Source organism: Carassius gibelio, chromosome B1 (genome assembly GCF_023724105.1).
Source record: "Carassius gibelio isolate Cgi1373 ecotype wild population from Czech Republic chromosome B1, carGib1.2-hapl.c, whole genome shotgun sequence".
NCBI classification, from domain to species: Eukaryota; Metazoa; Chordata; class Actinopteri; order Cypriniformes; family Cyprinidae; genus Carassius; species Carassius gibelio.
Genome location: NC_068396.1, coordinates 16,092,859 through 16,112,140, shown reverse-complemented (window position 1 = coordinate 16,112,140; position 19,282 = coordinate 16,092,859). Strand labels below are relative to the sequence as shown.

Genomic DNA, 19,282 nt, shown 5'->3' with positions numbered 1-19,282 from the left:
GACACATTGCGAAATGTCATATGATTGGTTAGTCAGTGATAGTAACAAGGTTGAAGCCATGGCCTAGCAACAGTACGGGTGACTCAACCCCCTAATCTCTCATTGGTCTGACGTACACTTTACAAGCTGCTGATTGGACAGACGGAAATGTCGGGCGTGTTTTCTTAGTGAACTGCTGGAGCTGTGCGTTTACCGAGCTAGAATCACATTAAAATACTAATACTAATGCTAAACTCACTTATTCACGTTTAAATAATAAGATGTTAATTAATTCATAATTAACATTAAATAAAACCATTCAAGTTTGCTGATACTCTAATGATGTGTATGGTGCGGTCGACTGTGAAATGGTCATCCAGCTTAAATCAAGACTTTTAAATACGTTTTTCTGATATTGTAAGTAAGAAAAATATTAATATTTTGTGTTTATAGTGTTTAAATATATAAATATATTATAATAATATTTACATTTACAATTATTAATTTAGCAGAAGCTTTTATCCAAAGCGACTTACCAATGAGGACAGGAAGCAATCAAAAACAACAAAAAGATAAATTATATATAAATGCGATAACAAGTCTCAGTTAGCTTAACACAGTACACGTAGCAAGGGCTTTTACATAATTTTAAGCCGATTCCTGAAAATGGCTAAGGATGGAGTCGGATGGAGTTGGGCTGGTCATTCACCAGGAGGAAACATTTAATTTAAAAGTCTGTGAAAGTGACTGTGCTTCTTTGAGATGGCACAATCAAGTGACGTTCACTTGCAGAACGCAAGTGAACGTCATAAGTCTGAAGTAATACATTTAGGTAAATGGGTGCAGGGCCAGTGGTAGTTTTGTAGGCAAACATCATTTTTAGCAATGTGGTCTGAGAAAATCAGCTGATCATCCATCATAACTCCAAGGCTTCTGGCTGTTTTTGAAGGAGTTATGGTTGATGTGCCTAACTTGATGGTGAAATTGTGATGAAACGATGGGTTTGCTGGAATTACAAGCAGTTCTGTCTTGGCAAGGTTGAGTTGATGGTCCTTCATCCAGCAGGAAATGTCTATATTTATAATAAAAATACATATTTATAAATTACAATGAATGTTTTTTGTTGTTTGTTTGATTTTTATTTATTTATTTATTTAAGTTTTTTTGCAATGATAGATTGAAATGTAACGGCTAGAATGCAATTCCATGACAGCTAGAAATATTATAAAAAATACTTTCTGCATAATGCTGGCTATCACAAGTTGTTCTTTGTTGTTTTGTCCTTGCAAGAACTTGGTGTTAACAGTTCAGCAGAAATTGCAAGACATGTTCAAAGCCAAATGTTTAAGTTTGCAAGTCACAACAAATGTATTTTGTCCATTTTCCATTTCTAAATGTTATTAACATAAGTCATCAGATCTATCTATCTATCTATCTATCTAGATCATCTTTTGTGATTCTCGTTATGGCTTAATCGGCCTATTGCTTTTAACATTATATTCCTTTAGGGAAGAGAAGTATACCTACAGTATAAAGGTATAGCTGAGGTATTATCATTATCACAGAGCAGGGGAAAGGGATAGTAAACACATTGTTTTCTAGACAGGGAGCTGAGAGAGGGGAAAGAAGCCAGAAAGAAACAACAAGAAGAATGAGACCGAAAGCAGAAATTGCTGACCTCCACTCACTATAGCCAAAAAAACAAAAAAACACAGCTGTTTCTAATTGGTAACTCGGCACCGACTGCTGACCTACATTCTGCTTGAGATTCTGAACTCAGCAGAGAGAGAGAGAGGGGAAATGAAACAACACAGAGGTGAAGAAAGATGAAGACTGATTTGTGGAGGAGCTGAATAGAAGGTGACTGGAAAATCTAAAATAGGAGAATTATTGGTCTGATGTTTTATTGAAAAATTACAAAACAGCTTTATGTGAAGAAAGCAAACAAATTACTTTCTTTCAAAATGTTTACAAACTTTCTTTGGAAATCAGTGCAGCTCAAGAGGTTCATGTTGAATGGTTAGTATGGGTAGTTGTTAGATGTTGTACTCCATCAAGTATTACAGTTCCCTGTACATGCTAGTTAAAAAAATGGATATGGCGCTGCATGGTGCCCAAATCACCATACTGTTCATCTGGCCCTGCATTACTCATCTGTTATCTGAACACACTCTATTCAAGTAAATGGGATGACAAAATAAAAATCTACCAGTTACTGATATACATCTATACACATTATTAATAAACAGTGGTGTGTGTGTGTGTGTGTGTGTGTGTGTGTGTGTGTGTGTGTGTGTGTGTGTGTGTGTGTGTGTGTGTGTGTGTGTGTGTGTGTGTGTGCGTGTGTGTGTGTGTGTGTGTGTGTGTAATTTACCATTTAAATAATTTATTTCTGTCAAGCAACATGTTGTTTTGGACCCCATTGGTTTGAAACAACATGAGAGTAAGTACATTTTTTGGTGGACTAGACAAGAAGTACTCCTCTGAGCAACATGAGTGAAAATTACCATTTGATTTTATCTGAAAATACATAAATCTACAGTTATGATGTGATGTTTAAGATCATGCCAAAAAATCTCAGTTGGGCTGAGGTCACAACTTTGGCCATGAAGGTATAGTTTCTTTTTTTTGAAGCCATTATGTTGTTGATTTACTCCAGTCTTGTCACATCACGCAAATTATTTTGAGCTTCAACTGGTGGAGAAGAGGGGCTCCTAGAGAGAGAGAGAGAGAGAGAAAATAAAAACAGCTTATGCCCTAAACATCATGGCATAACCACACATTTTATGTTGAGATGAGATTTTGGGGGATATGGGGTTAGCATGTTCAAGATTTCTATAAGTCTTTACAGAAAATCTGCACTATGCTCTTGCAGTTATATTTGCAGGACCCCCCAATCAGAGCAGTGAACTGTCTCTATTTATAGACTGTTAGTATGAGTGATGAACTAGAAGGCTTTTAGCAATACTTTGTAAGCTCATGCAAGTAAACAATTCTTATCTTAGGTGTGCTGAGAACTCTTGTGTGAGACATGGCTCACATAATGCCTCTCATGAATAGCAAACTCAAAATATGCGTTGTACAGTGAAAGAGACTTTGCCTAATACCTTGAATATCACCTCACTGACTGAAGCTGACTATTAATTCCATTTAACTATTGGAGAATTCTTTAGCCTGCTTTTACATCACAAACTTATTCCATGACATACTGTCAAGGTTTAGATAATGCACTCAATAAAGACATGAAAACATTTGACTGTTGGTGTGGTTTTTGAGCAGATTGTCTGTTGTTATGACTTTAAGATTACATAAAATTTTATGACTAGTTTCTGCAGAAACCAGGTCAATCAAAAAGTTTCACATGTTTCTTCCTCCAAGTGTATTATACAGAAATTGTGCACAGAAAGCTAAGAGGTTATTTTATATCCTTTCTAGAGGACAGCAGGGGAGGGGGGAGGGGGGAGGGGGCTCATTATATTCACCCTTAAAGTTATCTGGATGCAGATTTTAACAATGTATCGATCACATAACCAGTCTAGGACAGTTAAGGGACATATGGCTTAATCTATTGTGTATTATAAGTTTATTATACTTTAATTCTGTATTTACTGTAATTTTGTACTCAGTGTGTTTTCATTATGGGACAGCACTTTGTAATGTCTGTTGTTATTTAAGAAATAAACCTGAATTTGGGCCTGATTGTAAGGTTTTCAGTAGCATGATTTACATTTATCTTACAGAAAAAAAGTTATATTAACCAAAATATGGCATTATGTTGGTCATACTACTTGCAAAATATGAATTTACTTAATTTAGAAAATATATATATATATATATATATATATATATATATATATATATATATATATATATATATATATATATATATATATATAATAAATTATAAAAAGAAAAATTTGAGTCAAAAAAAAAGAAAGAAAAAAAGATATCAAGGCAGAGGAAAGACTTAATTCTATCTAGTTAGTATGTGAGAATGAAAAAAAGAGCTTGAAGCGTACTGCCTTTGCGTGCTGGAAATGTGTTTCTGCAGCCCACGGCAATTTGTACATATTTTACGAGGTGGCTAATTCGTATGAATTTGTACGGATGACCTACACCTAACCCTGTCCCTAAACCTATACCTGTCACTGGGGTCTAGACAAATCATACAAAATTGTACGAGTGAAGTTGTACGAATTAGCCACCTCATAAAATAGGCCTATGTACAAATTGGTCATGAGATAGTGTTGACAGCACATCACCAAATCGGGGGTGGGGGCTACTTATGGACTCAAAAAATAAAGTCTTTGGCTGTTGCTCCAGTAACTGGACAACCATCATCTTCTCCTGCTTTCTACATGATGCCACTGACCAAACTTCTGTGAAGTTCTTTTATTGAATGCTGAGGACAATTACACACAACCTTGTGAAAATGCAGCTTTATCTCTTTCGTAATAAATTCATACATAATGAAATTGTCTGTGTCAAAATTGGGTCAATGGCTTCTTACAGTCAATTGAAAAGAGTCTCATTCTCAAGGGTCTCATTTGTTAAATTAGGTGTACTTAATGATAATTAGACATTTTAATTAATTTTTGTTTTAAAAATTACAATTAAGGCACACACACACACACACACACACACACACACACACACACACAGTCTGGTTAGCTATCCTTGTAGGAATTCTCCATTGGCGTAATGGTTTTTATACTGTACAAAAAGTATTTTCTATCGCACTGCCTACACCAACCCTACACCTAAAATCTCCCCTCACCGGATACTTTCAGCATTTTTACTTTCTCAAAAAAAAAAAAAAAAAAAAAAATACAATTCTGTATCATTTATAAGCTTTTGTACCCATGGGGACCTCAATTTAGGTCCCCATGGTGACACGAGTCCCAATGAGTCTGTGTGTATTCAGGTTTAAGTCCCCACCAGGATATATCAACCTGTACGTATTCACACACACATAACTAAAGTATGATACTTACACCAGATAGGCCTATGTATCGTATGAATTATCCGCCTATAGGAATCAGGTGGGCACGTTCTGTTGGAAACACTATCACTATTATGGTGACAGCGACGCCTGGCGTCGTGCTGGGGAATTTAAAGATTCTATTTGTATTTAGTAAAGCTGAATATTACACACAAAGTAATAAAACAATAACACAATACTACAGTTTTGGTAGAATGAAAGACAGAATTCCAACCAAATTATGACTAGATATCTTTGCTTTCACTGCGATATTGTATTAAACAGTATTTTGAAACTTTTTGAAAATTTTATACTTAAAATATAGATCACTAGTAGCCTACGGGTGGAGGGCGACTGATCAGATAACAGTCTGTATGGACCGTCAAAAGAATACCGTTTGTTTGATGGCCATAAAGTCAGAGTATTTTAAATAATACAAACCTAAATGACATTAAGGCCTAATATTCTAGGCTATTAAGTAAGTAATTGAGTATATAATTGAGTATACCACACACTGTGGACAATTACAAAAATTTAAACGTGTTTACCAAAGAAACAAACTAGTCAAATTCCGCCCAGTTCTCCTTTGCTATGAGATTGGACAAACTGTTTTTACTCATGCCCCTTTATCCACCACTCCCCGTTCAGGCAGCTAAACTACGAATCCAGCGTTACAGTCAATGCTTCTCTCGTAAATATTAATTTGGTGATGCTGACGTTGCTTTGTACGTTTCCTGAAGCATTTGACATATCACTTAGACTAATTAATATTCATGACCCACAAGCGTCTCTCATTCGTCTACTGCCGAATGGTCCACATTCTTACTGGACGAAGGACATAACTAATATGCATGAGGCTCACGCAACGCATGTGTGACGTGCTATGAGCTGTCTCAAGTTGAAAACACTGTCCATGTTATTGCTCCTTCTCTGCAACGTGCGTGCTGCACTGCTAATGCAATATATATATATATATATATATATTGTAGATCGTTTCGACTTGAATAATTAAACAAGTTATTTTTGACGGATCTTCTTATTTTCCTCACTCAAGGACTGTTAAAATTACCAGCAATCCTACTGCTAGATTTTAAGTGACAATCGAGCCTTCAATTTAAGGTGAGGCTAAGCTCAATGCATTTAAGTCGTAACGTAAATTGAAACGGTCACATTACCTCTTCAGAAAAAATACTACGGATTTTTTTTGCTTATGTAAACAGCTTGATTTTGCACACTTTATATTGATGTGGTTACTACTTGTTTCCGTGATCTGCAGGCTTAGGTGGACGTAAACAACGTATAATGGCGACCGAGATTGAAGCATGGACCACTGGCCCTCAAAACGATGGTACGAACATTAAATATCCGGTTGTCCTAAAAATCTGCTCATTAATGCATTCAGCTTGCATTTAGCTTATTAATGCATATTGTAGTTGGTCTTTTACCATGTCGTTTTTTGCAGACTATAGGCTTTAGTTGCAGTCATGTTCCACCACCGTGTGCAATGGCAGAAGGCTTGTATATCGCATATGTGGTATAAACTCTTGGAAAAATAAACGGTGCATTACTGCATTAAAACCAGGATTTCAGTGGATGTTATTTTGAGAGCATAAAGACGAAGTAACTTTTTAATGCAAACTTTTTTTTCGGAAGTAATTTTAATTTCTCTATTAGAATAAATAAAGCGACCAAAACTGTATTGTTTTGTAGATTTTACTAAATGTACTGTCGTTCATAATGTAAACTCTACATTCTAGTTCCAAAAGATCGTTAAACGCAAGGAGCTAACGTTAGCATGACAAATTATCATATATTGCTGCCAGATTGGCTTAAGAACAAACCAGTATTGAATGGCAAGTTGTGACATTTCTTTTCTAACCAAATCTATTTATATATGATCTTGTAAACAATAAAAACATTAAATGTCTTTGTTAAGAATTTGCTTCAATATTTAACACTACGCCCCCTCGCTGAAATACCCGGATGTTTTTCTTTCCACGTGAGTTTGAGTAAGTGTTTTGTAGATTTCCTTTCAGAAATACATGAGTGCAGAGGTCTAGATCAGTGTTATAGATAATGGGAAAAATTTGTAAGAATATAAAATACAGATCAAAAACAATTTCCCTTAAGTTACAGACATACATATATTACATGACTGTTATTGTATACATAAAAAAACAGACAAATATAAAATAATAAATCTGCGCTGCAAAAGGAACTCAAACAGAAATCCATGATAAATTACTGTTATTGAAAGTACCTACCACAGTCTTCCTTTATGACTTGTTTATTGACCTGGTCCAGTAATTTTACAGTCATGAGACTTGTTTTTTGATTGCACACAGAACTTGGCTTGGAATTTCTCTTATCTGATAGCTGACTTTAGCATATGAATCATAGTTGACCTGCGTGTTAAATCATCTGCATGATTTATTCTGTTTTCAATATTTGTGTAGTTATATTCAAAAGTATTATGTGTAAACAAACATTGCTTCAAAATTAAAATGTAATACGTTTTGGAAGGCTTACAATTAAAAAAAAAAAAAAAAAAAAAAAAACTCAGATTTGGGTGTTTTGTCACTTGGTCTATTTAAACTTTTGCCTTGTCACTGTTTTGTGTTTATATTGTTTTGTGTTTAATAAACAGTGCGTTTATACTACAAGAGCTCATTTTAATGATTATGTTGGCATTCTGTCCTTCTCTTTTCTGGATTGGATCCAGTTTGATTAGTTTGATTAATAGCAGGCGTAAATTACAATGAACAAAAAAAAGTAAATAAATATTCTAGTATGACACTTTTCATTGGGGTTGATGTATTTATTTACACATCCGAGAAAAGAGTGTCAATGTAAATTTAAGCAGATTTGTTATTTGCATAAATTTTGAGATGTTTTGCATCTACAATTTCTGTGATTATTTAGCAGCCCCCCCCCCCCCCCCTGCAATTTTGCAGCAAGCAGTAAAAGTAATTTTTTTCAGTTGCAATCAGATGTGTCATTGCAGATGTGATTGCAATCACATAAATGTGAAAGAATACCTCTCATAAAACGTGAGTATATATGTTGCATAGTGCTAGCAAAATATTGTGTAACCACATAGAGTACTGGAGGAAAAAAATAGTTGTCTAACACACTTAAGATGTACTTTTCTTATAAATTGCATTTGGGCAGGTTATAATTAAGCGTGCAACAAACAAATGAGATCTTATTGACCCCATACTTCTGAATAACCTCCTATTTGTGGATTCCTGTTTTTTTTTTTCATGTAGTCATAGTGCATAATGTGTAATGCACAGACTTGCGAGACACATTTGCACTACAGACTGTATGTGTTGTTGTAACGTGGGTTTAGTGTACACCCTCATAAGATGTCAGAGGTGAATATGCCCATAGTTGACAAAAACAGATAAGACTTTTACTTTTATCACAGCAAATTCTCCTTATTGACAGTTAAACCATTTGTTAAACACACCCACCACACCTACTGTTTTCCCACTTACTTAGTACTCAAAACAAAAAGAAACCAGCAATGGGTACTACAGAGCTCCAGACTTTTAGTGGATATTTCTGCAATATTTCTGCTTTGCTGTGTATTTTGTGTTGCTGTTCTTGGCACTTATACAGATTTAAACACTGTAGTAACTAAAATGTGGTTTCTCGTCTGATTATAAGTAGTATTTAGGAAGAGGGTATTTATTACCATGTAGTCCACTCCTACTCCTACTTTCTCCTGTGAACGTGTCACCCCACACCCCGCCCATGCGCACTGTACACTGCTATATGTAGAAAGGCTTGGCAAGAGCACCAGCTCTAGCACCAGAAATGAGCAACGTCAGCTTTTCTGCCTTCTGTGCTACTGCCTTTAGTTATCCTTCTGTAATCTTGTGAAAACAGATAAAATTTTGGGGTTTACATTCTAACATTGTTAGAAACCTGTGCACATTGTTGTTTTGGAGCCTGTCTCTTTAAAACTGAGTAGATTGATTGAGATTATTTTTTGATTTGAGTTAAAAGTGGACTCGTCACTTTTTTATGTTATTTATATTATTATTATAGTTTTTATTCATGTATTTTATTATTATTTTAGGGGATTCTTTTTCAAGGTTTATCTGATGTGAATGTGAAATCTTACCAGGTGTGCTGGAAAGACAAATATTTCTCCATAACGAAATGTTCCAATCATTTATGATGCAATTTGAAATAATAATATTTGTTCTGTACAGGTTTTGTAAATGTTTAGTTAAAGTGGTATGCCTGCTACGTGATGTCTGAACTTACCTTTTGACATAAAAATGTAAATGGCAAATGGAAAATTGTTGGTCTTGTATTTTTCATAAGCCTTATTTGTATATTTAATATTTAATATTTAATTTCTTATTTCTCATTTGTTCTTTTACTATGCACATTTTTTATGTGAAGCAACTTAATAAATGAGGAATTTTGAGCAATTTGTCATGAACAGGGTTTCTATGGGTCTTTAAAAATGTCTTAAAGCGGAGTAGAAAATCTGAAATTCACAAAATTATGGCACTGAATGTTGCTTTCACTGCAAAGGAAAGAAAAATATAATACCATCTTTAGTGTTTGTTCTTGTTTCCCAATTCAAATATACAAGCAAACCATCTTAAATCAAGATACAAAATGAAGGCATGAAGTTACAAAATTAAGTGAATGTGTGCTTAAGACAAGAATACATATCTGTAAATGGGGTATGAAAATTCAATTTAAAGGGAATGTGCATTAGCAAATATTTCCCCTGGGTTTAATCATAAAGTAACTTCATTTTGAGAAATTTCCAGAAGACATGTCATTTTGCTTTTCCAATAAATGCATCTTTACATTTGCCCTGGAAAACAAGACAAAAATCCTGAGAAAGATAATGTGGTTTTTTTTTAGATTTAGTTTGACCATGTTGTGAGACGGTACAGTAAAGGTTCTTTCCATATTCTAGTGGTTGCGAGCAGAGTTTATTATGTCTTCAATATGCTCTTATAAAAACTGCAGGACAGAGGCCTTTGCATGTTCTCCCTGTGTTTGCTTGGGTTTCCTTCCAGAGCCCAGAGGCATGCAGAACAGGTTTATTGAACAATCTAAATTGTCCCCGGACTTGTGTGTAAAGACAAGCCTTGTGTATGGATCAACTTGTGTATGGATTAACTGGTTCTCACCAGGAATATAGCCATAGGTACTGGTTTGGAGCGAAAGAAGCAAACAAACAAACATAAAACCTTCAGAAACCCTGGTAAATGTAACCGTATTTATTGTAGAAATTGCAAGTTCAAAATGTAAGCTACATGAAAAAAGAAACTAAATTACTGTGAAATGCAGAGAAGAAATCAGATGTCTACGGTGTTTAACTGGTAACGTATGCTTGGCCATTTATCTAAATAGTTGTCCATTCGGTCTGTCTTGTACAGGCGTGTTCTCACTTGAGCAAGGGAAGGGTGAGGAGGATGAGTCTTATGGCAGTGAAGATCTGAATGAGTTGGAGGTGAACGGGAACTGGACCCCTCAGGAGAAGGCCCTGCACGAGGCCAGACTTAAAGCTAAGGCTAAGCGGCGCCTGCGCAAGTCATCATCCCGGGATTCCAACCGGGAATCAATCTCTGATTCCCTTTCAGGAGAGCTTTCTACCGATCCACACAGCCCCAAGGGCAAAAACGCTGTAAATGACAGAAAGTCACGGACTGGAAAAGGTCGGGGACTGCCGAAAAAAGGTCAGATTGTGAAAAATGAATTGTTTTTCCCAAGTGCCTAATTTTAATGGTAACTCAAGTTATATCATCAAGATGTGGTTATTTTAGCTGCAAAATCATCCCAAAAATGTTTATTACATAATTCTTGATTTTTCTTGTTCTGTAATTCTTAGTTTTTAAGTTGAGCGAAAAATAAGATAAGCGATATAACCGGCACCATTTATATTGTGGTGTCTATTGGATAAATGTTTATTGTTCAAGGTCTGTCTCCTTTCCGCACTTGGCTTTCAGCTAGTGTTTTACACTGATTGCTCTTATGTATAGGTGGAGCAGGTGGTAAAGGTGTGTGGGGAGCAGCGGGTATGGTATATGAGGTGGAGGAACCTGATGCTAAGGACCCCAACTACGATGAATCTTCACAAGTAAGTGTATAGCTACATTTCAGTTTTACAGGTTACATGAAGAATAATAGTATATCTCACTTAATGGTAGATATAGTATGTATGGGTTATAAAAAATATTTGTCTACAGGGATCAGAACTCTTGCAAATATTGTGCAAATATTTTTTATAATACAAAAATGTTTTTAAACAATTGTTTAAACATTGTTATCAACAATGCCAGTTAACACAATTAGGACTGGAGGTTTATTTAGAAATGAAAGTTGTCAACATTTCCTCCCCCTCATGTCATTCTTCATGATTTTTAAGCCTGATTCAGACTCTGAGAATGTTTATAAATGAGAGGATTGTAACGTTGCACATCTTTATTATGATCCAACAGCAATATAAGTGAGAAACCATAATAGGACTCCTTAAGTGAGATTTTAGTGAACTTGCAAGAAGTTTGACTAAAATGCAGGAAAAATGATTTGAGGCTCCTGTTTTATATATATATATATATATATATATATATATGTATATGTCCCAGATCAAATATAGCAACGTGTCAGTAGCATTAAATATCACAGATTCTTGCATTATGACAATGACACAACCACTAATGAGGTGTGATGTTTGGACTGGCATGAGTGTAAGTAAATAAAGTAGAGTGAATTATTTCTTAAAGAGATGTCCATTAGAAATAATCAGTGTTTAAGCAGAGCTGACTGGGATGTGAGCTAAAAGTAATTCTGGCAAGCATGCTGTTTGAATATCGCAGTGATGTTAATCAGTGCACAAATTAAAAAGCAATTGCCTGTAGCATTGTCTTGTTTCCTTGAAAGCTCTGTGAGGCCAGATGCATGATGAAAGCAATGTGTTATTTTTATTATAGTATATACTTGTTGTTTCCTTATTTATTTTGCCCCTTATTTACAATAAAGGTGTATTTTCTAGTGTGAGTTTTTTTTATTTCAGGGAGACACTGTATATGCCACAGTAGTACCAGAGCTGGACGAGAGAGAACTCGAGAAGACCATCAACCCCATTGTGCAGGAATACTTTGAGCATGGAGACACCAAAGAAGTGGAGGTGAGCTGTAGTTCATCACAAAGCCAGATACCAATTAACAGAACCTTTGTTTCAGTGTAATGTAGAGGAGAAAATGTTGGCTACAATGTGTGTTAAACATTCCATACCTATTAATTGTTTACTCTTAGCATAGTGGTTCTCAAACAGAAAACTGGAGCATACTAGGGGGCATTTAAAAGCATTAAAATAAGCTTAAACAAGTAATTTTAAATCAAGTTAATTTCTATTTTTAGTTCACAAAGTACATTTTCTTCTCCTTTGAAGATCCAGGGTTCACACTAGCTTGGACAACTAAGATATATGAGGAAGCCTAATTTAAGGTGGGATTTCTAGAGAGGGAAAAGTTATGTAAATTAATAAAATTCCATGGACAGTGTTTTTGTAACTTAATTTTATGGTTATGCCAAGCTTTAAAATAATTTATCATTTAGAAATTGTGACAAAAAATTACATCCGGGAAAAAAAATACAAAATAAATAAAAAGTTAATAGATTAAAGGAAGCCGGATTCCTGAAGAACATTCAGATATATTTAAACGTCTGGAATCCTGAAATTTATAAGGGGGCACTGAAGTCAAAAAAGGTTTTAAACCCCTATATTACTGCATCATTATGTCACAATTGGTGTATTATACAGTATTTTAAATACTCATTAGAAAGGAAGCATTGAATACACATTCCAGCTATTTTCCACAGTTTCCTATTTCCTCCTTTGTCTGATAGATGCTGCTCAAAGAGCTGAACTTGGGGCATCACAAATATGAGTTCTCCTCTCTGGCTGTGTCTCTTTCTCTGGAGGGCAAGGCCAGCCACAGAGAGCTCACATCTCGTCTCCTCTCTGACTTGTCTGGGAAGGTGCTTTCTGAGAAGGACATGTCACGTGCATTTGACAAAATGCTTAAAGAGCTGCCAGACCTCATCCTGGATACACCGGAGGCCCCACAGGTTGTAAACCCAATTATACTGTAAAGTCCACAATGTAAGAAATTCAATGAAACGGGACAGCACGTAATTAAAGGAACAGTTGACCCAAGAGTAAACATTATTTATTCACACTCATGTTCTTCCAAATATGCCAGACTGGGGAACACAATAGACCATAAAAATAGTCTTTTAAATGGAATTAAAGCATATATATTATATTTTAATATGAAATACATTCCCTATATTACCTGGTTCCTTTCCTTTCCTCAGATGCTTGGCCAATTTATTGCACGAGCCATTGCTGACCACGCTTTACCGATGAGTTTCCTTGACTGTTACAAAGGCAAAGTAGATTGTGACCATGCCAGGTGAGCTTGATGTTACTTTGTCAGTCTTATATTGGCTTATTTGCTTGGATATTCACCAGCAGTTTTTGGTTTAGATTCTGAATTAGAATTAGTTTGAAGTTTGAAGACCAATATTATTTAAATAGAGGGAGTCACAATGTGATTTGCATTCTGGATCATAATGGGAATTGCAGTGGGAATTTACCACCTGCCACTCGCCAGTTGTCAATGCAGTGGCAGGTAATTTGGCCTTGTCTGTCAGTAGCTATGGTGAACTGTCTGTGATTGGTCAATGCTTTTGCTTTGTTCCAATGGTGCATGTTTGTAAAAGTAGCATTTCGTCTTTCCTGGAAGGACCACAGACGGAACAAGTGGAATAATGTTTGCCATTCACTTTAGTAGGTTATGTCATACTATTTTTACATATTCAAAATAAAATCCTTATGTCTAAAAAAAAAATAAAAAATGTAGAAGCAGTTAGGGTAATTTCCCACCCTACATGGGGTTCTAGATTGAATATGCAGTTCCTTTTGTTTGACATGTGAAATCAGACAAAATGAGCTGCATGTATTTTTTCCTGCATTATCTGCTTCTGACTTGCTGCCTTACCCTGGCTTTCATGCTATTCCCCTGTTCAATATTAGAGCTGCACTGGACAGAGCATCAGTTCTTCTCTCCATGAAAAGAAAAATCATGCGGCTTGATAATGTGTGGGGAGTAGGTGGCGGCCAGAGGCCTGTCAAACATCTCATCAAGGAGGTGAGGTATCTCTGTATTATTACTTGCATCCTCTTTTTTTAACTAATTACTTTCAAAACATAGTGTAAATATTCAAAAAATTATAAGTAATAGTAATAAGTAATACATATTCAGCTTTAATCAGTAATTTTAATGGCTGTAAGGACTGCTTGTTAATACTGCAAATGCTTGTTAATACACCCTTAATCACACCCTTTTTCTTTGATTAATTGCACATTTTAACTTGAAATTAAACAGACGATTTATCTTGTTTCAAATGTTTTTGTCATTATTTGCTTTATCAAGCAAAGTAAACAAAAAGATTATAGGGTGATTCTCAAAAATCTGTTTTCTGTAAGATAAATTTAGATGTCTTTCCAAAAAATGACACTTAGAAACTCCAAAAGGACACCAAAGGAGCCCATATAAGAACATATGAAAGAAAAAAACCCTGAATTGTATAGTATGTGTACAGTGCTAGAGCAAAGAGCCTATACATTTTAAAAAAGTACAGTTGCAATACCAAACAGGACCACATGAAGATGCCAAAAAACAACAACCTTAAACCAACCGCCTGCTGACTGTATATGTCTACTACTACTGTAGACCGATCCATTCATTATTGTGAATGTGTGTGGAATAAAGAAATAAAGAAATATATATATAATTTTTTCTACATTTTCATGCAAAGGTGTTTATTAATTAATCAACTCGTTTCTCAAAGTAGAAACTATTATAGAGTCAGTCATAACTATATATATATATATTCTGCCAAAAAAATTGGGTTGGTACAATAGTAACCCATTTTCTCATTTCGGAACATGCCACTTATTTGCTGTTTGTTTTACAGATGAACCTATTGCTAAAGGAGTACCTGGTGTCAGGTGAGCTCTCTGAGGCTGAGCACTGTCTGCGAGATCTAGAAGTGCCACACTTTCATCATGAACTGGTGTATGAGGTATAAAGTTTGAAGTGTGAATAGCATGTTCACTAGTTATGTCATGAATTTAAAAAGAAATCTTTAAAAAGATTTTCACTGTTTCTTTTATAAAATGGTGTTTTACCATCAAGTCTACTGACTTGGAAATATCAGTATCACAAACATTGCTTCTTGGTTTTGCCCATTACAGAAACTAGTGCGGTAATATGCACTTTCCTTTACCCTAGTTAAGGTCTCTTGTTGTACCAGCACATTTTCAACATTTTCTTTGATGATAAAGTGCATTGTCACGTTGCACAAGGACTTGCTTTTCCTTATTCCTCTTCCTGTCATTTTCCTTGTTTCTCTCATCTGTTTGTTGTTGATGTAGGCTGTGTTTATGGCACTGGAGTCTACAGGTGAAACAGCCTTACAAATGATGGTCAAACTTCTCAAGGCATTCTGGCAAACTGGCCTAATCACTCTGGACCAAATGAACAGGGTTAGTACTAACTTTTATTTATTTTTTTATGTGCTATGGTGATTCTAAGGTTGCAACATAACAGACATACAGACAAATTTTTTTTCAGTGTTTTGAAGGACATCTAAATAAAAGATCTAAGGCAGTGACTTGATTCAGTTAATTGGTTGTTGACTGGATGGAGGCAGATCTGAATGCAATTTTTTTTTTAAATAAAAGTCTATTTTAAGAAAGCTGAAGAGTGATACCCATGCATGGACAAATTGTTTGCATTGAAATGCATTTAGAAAATTTCCATTTAATGCAGACTTAAATGATTGTTGTTGTTGTTATTTATGTTTTAATTATTAACAAACAGATGGCTCTGTAATATTAGTATAATGGGGGTTACACCCACTGACATCAAAATTTGTATGAAACACAAAAAGTGATAGTGGATGGAGATTTATATCTAATATCTTTTCTAGTATCTTTTCACCAGATCACTACAAAGGTAGTTTTTCCAGTCATCACCATCATCTTTGAACCATACTTGTATTCAGAAGTCTATTGACATACAACTTGACTTGGTAATTGAAAGTTCGCAGGTTGGAACCCTGCAGAGGACAATCTAAAAGCCATTATTTTTGTGATTGTGAACAGAAACAAAAGGGCAACCCTGTAGTGAGGAAGTATTGTTCGTTCACTTAATTAATTCATTCATTTCCATAATTTTAATGAACTGGCTTTAAAGCTTTCTGTTTATAACAACGGCTTTCAAATCAGTTATTGATTTCCACATAATTCAATACATAATTTGACCAGATTGAATATATAATTGCTATGACATGGTTGGCAACGTTTTTTTGAACAGTGACGCTGTTTGTGAGAGGATTATTGAGTTTGCATGTTTCACACAGGGCTTCCAGCGTGTATATGACGAGCTGCCGGAGATCAACCTGGATGTGCCTCATGCGCACTCCATTATGGAAACCTTTGTGGACCTTTGTTACCAAGAGGCAGTGATCACTAAGCAGCTGAGAGATTCCTGTCCAACCAGGTCAGAGACTTGTATCTTCCTTGTTAACCGATGTTCCGCCATATGTAAAGACTGGAGAATATGATTGTGATGTTTTGTTACCATCTGCTACATAATGGTAGTTCTGTTCCTGTAAACACTAGCGTTATAACGTGTTCCTTGTGGCCAATAGGGGGCGTAAGCGCTTTGTGAGTGAGGGCGACGGAGGGCTCGTGAAAAGCTAGAAGATTTGGTCAGAGCTCCGGCAGGCCCTGATGATGAGCAGCCTGGGATCTCCCGCACTTCCCTGGGAATCTGTCCTCACTGGCTTCATTGCTCATCCTCGGAGTACACCGAAATATTCAGCCTCAGAAACAATATCATCGTGTAGAAGAGTGACAACTGAGAAATGCTGTACTCTCCTCTATTACAGGCTTGTTTCATTTTGTTTGTGAATTTATGTGCGATTGTATGCAGTATAAGCGCTGCAGTGGAAGAAAAAAAGTGGGGAAATCAGCAGCTTCAGATGGCCATGAAACACAGTTTGGTTTGAGGGATTAATGTTGCTTTTTTCAGCTTAAGTTGTTTTTTTTGTTGTTGTTGTTCACAAGGGTTCACTTGTTAGTGTTCACAGTGGTCAATCAATGTTTTGCTTTTCTTTACAATTTAATTCATAAAATATGGAGCACGTAAACTAATGTATTAAATTGTGCTACCCAAATGAAGTGTTTAATCAAACTGTTGGGCCAAAATACAATATTTTATGAAGCGAATGGAGACACTTCTATTGTTTTTTTTTATTTTATTAGTAGTAATTATTGCATGTTTATCTTCAAATTTGTCTTATTACTGCATAAAGAAACCCACTTTTTCAGATTCACAAGGTTCTGGGACATTGCTTGGTTAATTAAAGTCTCTTTTTTTGGTTATTCATGATTTATACCTTATGCATGATGAAAACTATTTTAATTTGAATGAGTTTATGGATCGTTTTGACATCAAGAAGAACCTTTGTATGTTTAAGCTTCCAAAGAATGGAGGAGAGAGCATCATCACCTCTCAGTCACGGCTGATGCCTGAAAGACTACAGTCTCCCATTTTCATAGCAGCTCAAGTTTTGTACCCTCTTTGTTTGAAGGTAATGTTCAGAACAATCATTTTAATTTTCAGTTATTTTCTTTATTTGGACAAGGAAAACTGGTTAAATTGTGTCAGTGCAGAGTAAACAATTGTAAGTTAAAAAAAAATTGTGTATAATTTTTGAAGTGGTAAACTTTTCTGCAAATTTCCACCAGTTTCACTAGTGAAACACTTGTGGTTTCAATTATATGATGGAGAGAAACTACTAAATTTAACCAAAAGTACTTTGTACATGCAATCTGTCTTTGTATCTGTTGATGGGACACTTTTTCAAAACTTTTTTTTTTTTGTCAACTAGCATTTACAGAGTTCCAGCATTAAATACATTTTGACATTAAATTTAATAAAAATTCATAATGCTCATAATCATGTTTCTTTGTGTGAGTTTATTTTATATATATATATATATATATATATACACACACACACACACACACACACATTTTTTTTTTAATTGATATATGGTATAGGCATTTTTGAAAGGCAGTTTTTGAAGTGACTTACCTTGGGCAGGGTGGTGGAGTGCTAACCAGAAATGAGGGGCACAGCAGGACAGGATAGAACCCGAGTGCTTTTGAGTCCTGAGAACTCACGTCGCATGCTCTTGTTTTCTCTGTGCCCACAGATAATATTAAGGCAGTTTACAAATGTGATACTGATTTAATACAACAGTTCAAATAAATTGTGAGAATTTTCTCGGTTTCTTCAAGAGTTTCAAATATAGTAACAGCTCAGCCGCTTCACATCTATTAAAGCAAACATAGCCGAGTTTCATTCATTCAGTGAAAGTGTGTTTTTCAATGAATCTGGTCAGTCAGTGATTCATGGTTACCCATTCATAAAGACTTGCTTCCTTCCTAAATGAATCAGCCATTCGAACAAATCAATGTTCAATGATAAAAATCATTGAGTTGCCGCAACCTGCTGGCAGATTTAGTTAAATTTTTAGAGTATAATTTCAGTTATTTAAACAATTTAATATTTCTGAATTCAAAATGTTATATGTAAAACATTAATCTCCACATGAATGTGTGAATTTAATCACACTCATGCCACCTCTGAGCCTCATTAAACTGAAAATGTACTTGCAAGCCACTTTTGTATTCTACTGTACACCCTCTGTAGTACGTATATATATATATATATATATATATATATATATATATATATATACGTCTGGTCAGAGGAGAACTGGCCCCCCAACTGAGCCTGGTTTCTCCCAAGGTTTTTTCTCCATTCTGTCACCGATGGAGTTTTGGTTCCTTGCCGCTGTCGCCTCTGGCTTGGTTAGTTGGGGTCACTTCATTTACAGTGATATCATTGACTTGATTGCAAATAAATGCACGGACACTATTTAAACTGAACAGAGATGACATAACTGAATTCAATGATGAACCTTTAACTATCATTTTGCATTATTGAGACACTGTTTTCCAAATGAATGTTGTTCAGTGCTTTGACGCAATGTATTTTGTTTAAAGCACTATATAAATAAAGGTGATTGATTGATATATATATATATATATATATATATATATATATATATATATATATATATATATATATATATATATATATTATTAATACTAATTTCATATTATTGGTAACT

General features: G+C 35.1%; 1 protein-coding gene across 1 annotated transcript; it reads left to right on the top strand.

Moving 5' to 3' along the window:
• The first annotated feature begins 5,835 nt into the window (after positions 1-5,835).
• LOC127949324 (programmed cell death protein 4) lies at positions 5,836-18,039 on the top strand. Its single transcript, XM_052546425.1, has 12 exons — positions 5,836-6,079; positions 6,237-6,308; positions 10,378-10,677; positions 10,981-11,078; positions 12,015-12,128; positions 12,851-13,072; positions 13,322-13,419; positions 14,043-14,157; positions 14,987-15,094; positions 15,447-15,557; positions 16,436-16,575; positions 16,727-18,039. The coding sequence occupies exons 2-12, from the start codon at positions 6,263-6,265 to the stop codon at positions 16,776-16,778; spliced, it is 1,404 nt and encodes a 467-aa protein (XP_052402385.1). The 5' UTR covers positions 5,836-6,079; positions 6,237-6,262; the 3' UTR covers positions 16,779-18,039.
• The last annotated feature ends 1,243 nt before the right edge of the window (positions 18,040-19,282 follow it).